The sequence below is a fragment of the Solanum tuberosum genome, unplaced genomic scaffold (genome assembly GCF_000226075.1).
Source record: "Solanum tuberosum cultivar DM 1-3 516 R44 unplaced genomic scaffold, SolTub_3.0 scf00157, whole genome shotgun sequence".
Lineage (NCBI taxonomy): Eukaryota > Viridiplantae > Streptophyta > Magnoliopsida > Solanales > Solanaceae > Solanum > Solanum tuberosum.
The window spans coordinates 530,136-539,667 of record NW_006239084.1 but is presented as its reverse complement, the minus strand read 5'-3'; the positions used below and the strand labels follow the sequence as shown (position 1 = coordinate 539,667).

Genomic DNA, 9,532 nt, shown 5'->3' with positions numbered 1-9,532 from the left:
AGATTGGGAAAGGGAGGAGAGACGAGCGAGATTGGGAGAGGAAGGAGAGAGGCGAGCGAGATTGGGAGAGGGAGGAAAGAGGCGAGTGACAGAGGACAATAATTTGCATAATTCGCATCTCGTTTGTATAATTCGCAGGTACGTTTGTATAATTCACATGTTTTTGTATAATTGGGTAATATAAAGTCTGAAATTATACAAATATAATAAAACTCGAAATAACGAATTGATACAAACATAAACGTATGAACTTTAAACAATTATACAAATTACATTATATAAATTATATTATACAAAATCCAAAAACTACACGTTTATACAAACTTTAAAAAGTTATACACAAAAAGATTGAATGTATATGATGACAAAACTGGAAAATCATCGTCATATACAAATACAAACAATCATATACAAATACAAATCAAACAAAGAATTGTTAGTTGCGAATTATACATATACAAACGTGGCTAATTATACAAACTCGAAGTCAGCCCACATAATTAATGTATAATGTTAGTCGCGAGTGGTAATTATAGCAACCTATAGCTATGATGAATAATTAAGTAGTATAAATTTGCTTAACCGCATAATTTTCTCTTAGAACAAGTCATGTTGTTTACTTTTCTCTAAAAATCCCGTGCAAGCACGGACCCCAATATATATTAGGCTACATATGTCACAAATAATGGTAGTAAAAGAGTTGCTAATATATGCGCGCTATTTACATATTTTTACAGAGGTTAATTTGTTTCTATAGGTGGTAGTCATCTTGTCGTTCTTAATTGTTGTTGCATCTGTACTGCGACACTGCAGTTGACAAAAAAAATATGTTGTTGAGAGGAGAAGTAAAAATGGAATATGATTAATTCTTCTGTCGCATACCTTAGCTTGTTAAAATGTTGGGCTTCATGCATATTGTTAAGAGGCAAAAAGATAGCAACCTTGCGGCCTGAAAGATCAAATATGGAAGTAGGAACAAAGAAACAAATTTGTGTGAATGCAAATGTATGGTGAAAACTGTCAATCATAATACTTTCTTCAAGAAAGAAAGAGACAGCAAGGTACTCTAAAAGTAATGATATAAAACATAATATCTCATGCTTTAGATGAATAATAATAGTGTAGTTATATTCTGAGAAGCTCTCACTTCTTATGCAAGCAATTAAAACTCTTTTGCATTCTCATTTTTTATTTATTAAGGTTAAGGTTAGTAAGATAATACACTTCAGATGATACTCATATATAGCTAGAATAAATAAATCTCATACAATCCACCAGCATTGTCATCCAAAAAAACAATTAACTAAAAAAATGGGACTAAAGACTCAATTCCATGAACAAAGGGGAAAAAAAAAGTAGAAAATGAATTCCATATAACCACATAGTAGAAATCCAAAATTGCATATCCATCAAAAATCAACATGGAAAGTAAATAGCATAGAAGACGGGTCCTCTATGTATAACATGAAACAAAGAGAACCCATTAACTAAATCAGATGACAGAGGAAAAAAAGAACCTATTGGTTTCAAACCACATGTCTATATGTAAAAGCAATTAAACATATCATTGTCAAATTTTAAATTCACAATAAGCAATTGCTAAATTAAGTCCCACAAAAACTAACAATCGATAACACAAAAATTTCAAATTAATTCACAAAATTGTAAGTATTAGGAATACTGCAAATAGTTATAACGGCTCAATGCCGAGTAAGGTAAGATCAACTATATGAATCTTCACTGTCCATATCGCTTCATTTAAGCTATGATATCATAGCCAATGTTGTAAACAATATTAAATTGAAAGACGACACCACCAACAACAAATGTCCTTCAATCTAGAGCAATTTCAGTTCGAATTTATGAATCCTGATTGTGTTAGGGTTTTGCCCTGATTTTCTTACCATAATTTAAAATTTATTTTTCCGTAAAGAAAAACAAAACATTACCATAAATGTTTTTACTTTTCTTGAAAGGAAAATATAATATTATTTTATATTTGGTTTATTCTCTCCTTTTAGACTCTTTTCTAGTAAGAAAAGGTTTTAGAACTCTATAAATATAGGTTTGTTTCTTCTAACACAGAAACAATAACATCCACAATATAGTCGTTTAAGAGTCTTGTTTATGGGGAGATTTATTCTCTCTAAAGTTTCAATGTTTTTCTTTATATTAGTTTTGATATAATAATATTTTGATTTTTAGTATAAGTTTTTGTTATCTGATTTATCAACTATATGATTTGCAAATTGCAAGCTTCCGCATGACGTCCTAATCACCCCTCATAACCCAACAGATTGCCCATGCCGCTTTGTTTAACTATCGACAAAAGTTATTACCACCGTACTATCAAGAAAACGAATGTAACCAAGACTTAAATTATGTTTCTGATGGTGGAGCAAAACTAATGAAAAAGATAAGAGTGGTAACTGAAGACATAACCTGCAATTGAATGTTGCATACTGCCCAAAACAGGAACCTTTCTTCACCAGCAACCTGGTACATTTTTATAGTTATCTACAAGTGGTTAAGGAAATAAAATGTAAGCTTCAGTTCCAAAATCTAACTTGTACTTGATAATAAATATTGTTAACCTGCTTCACAATGAAATATTCACGCACATAGCAGATGAAGATTTTTTAATTTTTTTTTAACAAATTTACCACTAGACAGTGTCGAGCGGTCTTTTATTAAAAATAAAAAATATCAATAGGAACAAGTACAAGCAAGGGAGGCTAGGCCTTACCTTACTAATCCTGAAGTACCTAACTTCTGCTACCTAACAAGCACGAAGAAAATAAGAGCTAGAGAGAACTAAGTATTTTCTGATCATCACAGAGTTTGTAATACACTCCATGATGATATTACAAGAATGCTTAAATAATGTAAAAATATGTCAATCAAGAAGAAAATTGAGTTACCAGCCTCAAAACTTTCTATTACTAAAACATGAATTAAAAAGATTGATTGTCCATCAAAAGTAACTTGAAGTATTTTTCTCTTGTCTTCTTCTTCAAACCTATCCAATAACACTTCTAAGATGAGAATGACCTTTCATCATGGAACCTACATTATGTGAGAATGACCTTTCACATAATCATACCATATTCATAACATAGTCTAGTTTAGAGTACAATTGAGGAAACCTTTCAAGAGACGATTCATAACTTCTTTATGGATTTATTGGATCTAGTTGAACCTATTGATACTGTCAAATGGTTTTGCTTTGCCTGTCACATCGGTAGGTGCTTTGGAACAAACTCCTCAGTCATTTTACCGTCTCAGCTATGTTGCCTTCCATATGTCTTCTTTTTGCTTTTGTTGCTTCCACTTCTTTATTGCCTAGTTGATATATCCCCTTCCCTACCCACTCTATCAAAGCAAATGTCCAACATATTATCTTCCTCATCTTCATTAAGAGAATCCTCACCCAAATCAACTCCATCTTCATCAAGAGAATCCTCATCCAAATCAATTGTATTTGACACTAAGGCACTTGACTCATTATTCCTTGCAAGCACACATTTAGGCACAAATACAGGAGCTTCTGAATTTAATTTGCTATTTAAAGCAGGTGGTGAGACTTGTTTTTCATGAATCAAATCGTGGTCATTCTCTGTTAGCCTTACTTGCTTTCCAGTAGTCTTCAATAAAGCATCAAAGTTATTCGAACATAATAGGTCTCTTGAGGCATTACTAGTATCTTGCCTCTTCTCACTGTCATGAAAATTTCCAGTTGGACCCTTTTCACTACATGGAGAATTATTTTGACTAGTAGGGGAAAGGCTCTGACTACTAGTTGATATTTTGTGTGCAACTAGTGTCTAGCTTTTAGTTGGATTCTCGTTTTCAAATTGCAAATCATGCTGCCCAGATGAAGCGTCCCATCTTTAGGTCCAGGTTATTTGATACTCGTAGAAACTTGTGTCCATATCCACTGTCAAGATACAAAAGAATTAAAAGATATTATTGAGTGACCATTTTAGTGAGACACAAAAAATACTTTATTGAAATTCACTTCTTTGCGATTGTTCAAGTCAAACACACAAAAAATATGACTTTTTTTTAAAGATTCTTTGAGTGACACTAATGATCTTGGTTTTTCTAAATTTTGGTAAACTTTTTATCTTAATTTCCGCCCTAATTTGAATATTTCTCATGTAGAAACCAAACATCATCAACTGATATAAGTAAATGTAAAATAAAAAAAATTATGAATGTATTCGACCAAATATAGAAATTGAAGGTAAAATTTAAAAATCAAGAGGAAATCGAGAAAGAAACATAGGAAGTATGTCATGACTATTTGAAGGTGATTGGACAAGTAGGTCCATGTGACTTGTGCCGGGAAATTATGTCGTGACTATTTGAAGGTGATATATTTACGAAATCAAAAAATATATTACGAAATCAAAAAATAATTTTGAACATATTATATATTTTTAGTTTAAAATCACAAAAGTCAAAAATTTCCTATAATGGAGTAGTTATTAGGTAAACACAGTAATATACGTTTGATAAACTCGGTGTAGTCTAATTTTCTTTTTCCCTTTTTTTTTTCATAACTAAAGCGTAATTTGATTCTTGTATTCCATATTTAATCAAATTTAACGCATCCTTGACGCTGAGAACACAAAAAGATTGTCTTCTAAGAACATTTCATATGAAATATTGTATTACGAGAATTTTTAAAATTCTTGAGAAATTATAATAATAAAATATAAAAACTATGATTTAGAACTTTAAAAAATAATTAGCGCTAGAAATCATACGTTTCAACACCAACAAACAGTAGGTAAATTGGCTTTGTTAGTAGAAGCAAGAAGTACCCACCAGGATCAAGCAAATATGGGAGAACTTAAACTTATATAAAGTTGAATCAGTAAACACACGCATCCTACATTACATAATATGCATCCTACCTCACATAATACAAATCAGTTTGAAGTGTATCGCACATGAATGACAAAATTGTCATGTAGGACGCATATATTCTACCTATTTAACTTTATACAAGTTAAGTTTAATTGTGCATATCCAAAGTTGGAGGACATAAATGTCAACTGGAGTAAAAATAAAATGACATGTTTATGTATTATGTCAAGAAAAGTAGCGGTTTGTTTTGGTTGTGGACAGTCAAGGTTGTGTATAACAATACCAATTTCTGGATTTCAAATTCAAAGCATGTTCAGTTACAACTTTGCAAGTAAGCCTACCGCCTTACAACACAGGGCTACAAACAGAAGGATGTCCATGTATAAACTTCAAATGGAAAACTACAGATTCAAGAATGGCACAACTGATTCTGAAATAAGAATTATGCACCTAAATGAAAAGGGAATTGCATCGTCCATGTAACTTGAAGCCATCATATCTTACATGAAGCTATTTTGAAGTATCCACTACTTTTTCTCATTAGTCTTCTTCTTGAATGACCCACTTAGTGCTGCTTTTGTTTTCGTCCACTCCTTCATTGAAGCAGCACTCTTCATGAAAGAACAAGTTTCGTTGTAGTTAGTATCTCCTACAAGTGCTTGTTTTGATGCAGATACGTGTTCCTTTTCGGGAGTTGGAGCACTGGCATCATTCTTCATTGTTTCTTTCTGCTGATAGTTGTCCAACACTGGAAGCTCTTTACTGAAATGAACATTATTCTGCTCCTCTACAGAAACATCTTGGGAATCACTTTTATCCGTGCTGTTAGATTTTTGTGCTGTTCTGGTCTCTCCCATCACTGGCAACTCTGGTTTTGGAAGACTTAGACCAGGCAAAATTTGCGAAATGCTGAAAGAACTTCTGTTGGCATCACGAACCAATTCTGTCCATGAAGATTTTTGTCGCCACGCAGCACCTCTGACATAAATATCTACAGGGGCAACTAAATTGTCAGTGGCAATTTTATCCAGCTCCTCATGCTGATCTGATAATTTCTCTTCATATTCAACTTTATCCAGCTCTTCATGCTGATCCGATACTTTCTCATCATTTGATACTTCATCTTCAGATTCAACTTTATCCAGCTCTTCATGCTGATCTAATACTTTCTCATCGTTTGATACTTCATCTTCAAATTCAACTTTATCCAGCTCTTCATGCTGATCTGATACTTCCTCATCGTTTGATACTTCATCTTCAGATTCAACTTTATCCAGCTCTTCAAGGTGATCTGATACTTTCTCATCGTTTGTTACTTCATCTTTTTCGTCAGTGGAGAACTCACTAACACCATCAGAGCCAGACTGCATCTCTTTACCAGGAATAGCACTCGGCAAAATATCCAATACACTGAATGTAGCACCATCACTAGCACTAACGAGATCTTTCCATGGAGACTTCTTTGGCAATTTGGCACTTCTATTTAATAGTTGGCTATCTTGTGTGACTTCCAAACTCTGATTTACTTCAGCTTTAGACAGCAAAGTTGTATGTACCTCACCATCTTTAACCTCTGAAGGTGCTTTACGCTTTCTGTTTGAGGGCATCGTCTTTCCTTGCTTTTGTTTATCTGTAGCAAGTCGTGATTCCTTGGATAGCGAATTTTGTTTGCACGACACACACAAAAAGGAAAAAGAAAACTAAGATGCTTATATCATGAGCAGGGAAAATAAAAAATAGAACATAACAGAATATGAACCTGAATAGCTGCAATTGCTTCCAGGGTTGGATCTTTGAACATAGTGTTTCTATCCTTTGCACCGGCCACTACATTGATAATGAGGTCGTCATCATCGTCATCCATTTCTTGGTCAACAAAATCTTCATTAGCCTGAATAGCTGTCATTGCTTCCTGGATTGGATCTTTTACCATAGTCATTCTATCGTTTGCACCAGCCACCACATTGAGAATGAGGTTATCATCATCTCCCATTTCTTGGTTGACTAGATTCTTGTCATTCTGCAAATGATCAACTGTACCATTTGAGCTTTGAACTTCCTTAGATAATTTAAAACCCCTAGGGGTTTTCTCAGAGTAGTTCTCCCTCTCAAAAATTCTGTTCAACACTGAATTCATAATGCTCAGCTCTTTCTCATCCATTCCACCATCCTTTGAGTCATAATTACAAAGTGATTTTTTCTTGTCTGTATAAGTAGTACCAGAGTGCTCTTCACAATCACAAAAATGGATAGGTAAAGAAGGAACTTCCACTCGCTGAAAACTGTATTTATGCTTGCCAGTTCCTCTAAGAGACACTGGTTTTATCTGCACAAAGAGATTCCAGAAGCATGATTCTTGACTTAATAAAAAACATAGGCCTTACTAAATGAGATAGCATTCAAATGTAAACCATGCAGTCACCTCTCCCGCCATACGTCATCCAAGAATAATTGTATCAAGGGAAGCACATCATAACCAAGCACAGGGAAAGAATGCTTTACCTTTCCTAACTTTGGGAAGTAAATCCGAATCTGAGCGTCATCCAATTTGGAGCCTTTCTTCTGACTTTTCAGGGAGTCCGTCCTCTCAGCTTCAGTAATGGGAAGATGGGTCAAAGTAGTGGCAAGTGTAGCATCTTCTTCCCACTCATGTTTCAAACGAAGAAAAAAGTGTTCCTTTGCCTTCTCTATTCTAAGCCTCCCACCTTTCCACATGCATCCATTATACTGCAGATCAAATTGGATTAGCACCACTAAGCATCGAGGTGATACCTTAGGAGTAGATTTTAAAAGGAAAGACTTTGTTCACTTCCTGCAAATTAATTAAGTTATCCTAATAACAAAGAGACACTATGATATTATGTGATACTAATGGTTACAAGGCCGAACAGACGACCACCACAGATAAACAACATACAGTAATGTCTTGCAGCACCCAAGGGAAGGGTGTAAGTGTAACGAACACCTAATGAGATACTGCACTCACTGACAAGAGTTGGGCTGCTTGCTTCACAAAAGCTCTAAAATATACTAGCATTCCTACACTCCAAACCTCTAAAATGCCTAGGGAATTCTTTCGCCTTAACTTCCATACATGACTAAATAAGTTAGGAGTCTTTATCCAGGTTCTTAACCTCCTTCTCCAACTAAGGTACCGGCTACCATTCTATATGTTATTCATCTTTTATCCAAGACTAGAAATGCCACGCTATTTGCACCAATTCTTATATCTATGCAATGAAAATAGACAATTTACCATAGTACGCACGCACAGTCAAAGTGAGATACGGAAAACTTTATACCGTGCTGAAAAGTTTGGGTAGGGATTTGTCGGAAGAAGGAAGTAAATCCAAGTAAGCAAAGCTGCGGCCTTTGGTTCGAACGATGTCCATAGATTCCACTTTTCCGAGTTGTGGTGTTGAGAATGTCTTCGTCAAATCCTCAGCCGTCACACTTTCGCTTAAACCACCAACATATATCCTTACGGTTTTCTTCGTTGATTCATTGCCTCCTTCGCCCGTCGCCATCTCTGCCGGTGCCTCCATGTCCAACGCAATCAAGCTCCTTGGTCTGAAACCTAATGCGCTTTGTTGAGGAGAAAGAAGATGTAAATTACACTTTTGACACTAGAGTGTCGGGTCGGGTGCCCAATCACAAACAAGAAAATGAATACTTTTTACTTAGAAAATACATCATTACCCCTTTCAACTACAGTATAATAGAAGGGTCTAAAATACTCTTATAGTATCAGAATTGGTACAAAAATACTCCTCGTTTAACTTTTGACCTCAAAATACCCTTGGGATTAACCTTTAGAGACCTATTTTGCCCTTTTGACTAACAGACTACTTAGTAAATATATTTAATTATTTCGTTTATTACGTGGCATGTTGTAATTGGTTGGAAATTTAATTAATTAATGCCTAATTTGTTTTGACCCAAACCACCTTATCCACCCGGATCCACCCGACCCATCTTCAAAATCCCAACCCATCCAAATAAAACACCCATTACCCATTTCTTTAAACAAACCCCTAAACATTGCCCCCCAACTTTATCAGTTAGTTCTTGGAGCTCTCTTGGAAATCATCTTCTCCATCAGATTTGTTAAATTTTGTGTTGTTTCAATGTTGACATCTTCTTCTATTTCTTCTCCTCAACAAGTTGAGTCTCGTACGTGTAAGTGTGGATTGATATCAAAATATTTTACTGCTATGAGCCGTGAGAATGGTGGACGTCGATTCTTCAAATGTTGTCGTCCTAGCTCATTATCTTGTGGTTATTGGATTGGATCGATAGTAAACTTCCAAGTCATATGTCATTAATGACTCACAATCAAAAGATTGAATTAGATTCAATTCGGAAGGAAAGAAAACGATTGAAGAAGATCCTAAAGGAAATAGGTGGCATTGAAATTCATAAACCAAACATTGATTCTAACTTGAATGATATGACTTTTGTTGAAAATTCAAATTTGGAGGATAAAGTTTCAAACTTGGAGTTGGAACATCATATTGAATGTTCTAATTTGAAGAACTTGGATGATAATAAACTGAAGTGGGAATTGAAAGGGCTTCAATTGATAAGCTTGATTCTGATCTCTTGGGGTATTATTGTTGGTTTTGTAGCTGCCAAGTTGATGTAGTGTATTGTAGTT

General features: G+C 34.7%; 1 protein-coding gene across 2 annotated transcripts; it reads right to left on the bottom strand.

The window, feature by feature from the left end:
- Positions 1-5,142: 5,142 nt before the first annotated feature.
- Positions 5,143-8,517, bottom strand: LOC102581552 (uncharacterized). 2 transcript variants are annotated; one of them, XM_006353690.2, is made up of 4 exons: positions 8,178-8,517; positions 7,378-7,602; positions 6,635-7,201; positions 5,143-6,539 (listed from the first exon to the last, which is right to left on the bottom strand). In XM_006353690.2, the coding sequence occupies exons 1-4, from the start codon at positions 8,418-8,420 to the stop codon at positions 5,403-5,405; spliced, it is 2,172 nt and encodes a 723-aa protein (XP_006353752.1). In that variant the 5' UTR covers positions 8,421-8,517; the 3' UTR covers positions 5,143-5,402. The 2 variants fall into 2 exon arrangements, with proteins under 2 accessions (XP_006353752.1, XP_015166942.1); XM_015311456.1 differs by having other exon boundaries at positions 5,143-6,524.
- Positions 8,518-9,532: the final 1,015 nt, after the last annotated feature.

What these genes read in the sequence shown, in the direction of transcription:
- LOC102581552 (XM_006353690.2), bottom strand. Translation starts at nt 8,420, where the DNA reads ATGGAGGCACCGGCAGAGATGGCGACGGGCGAAGGAGGCAATGAATCA. An exon ending in TACCCAAACTTTTCAGCACG is followed by an intron (nt 7,603 to 8,177) that starts GTATAAAGTTTT and finishes TTTGATCTGCAG; the next exon opens with TATAATGGATGCATGTGGAA. An exon ending in AAGCAATTGCAGCTATTCAG is followed by an intron (nt 6,540 to 6,634) that starts GTTCATATTCTG and finishes TCGTGCAAACAA; the next exon opens with AATTCGCTATCCAAGGAATC.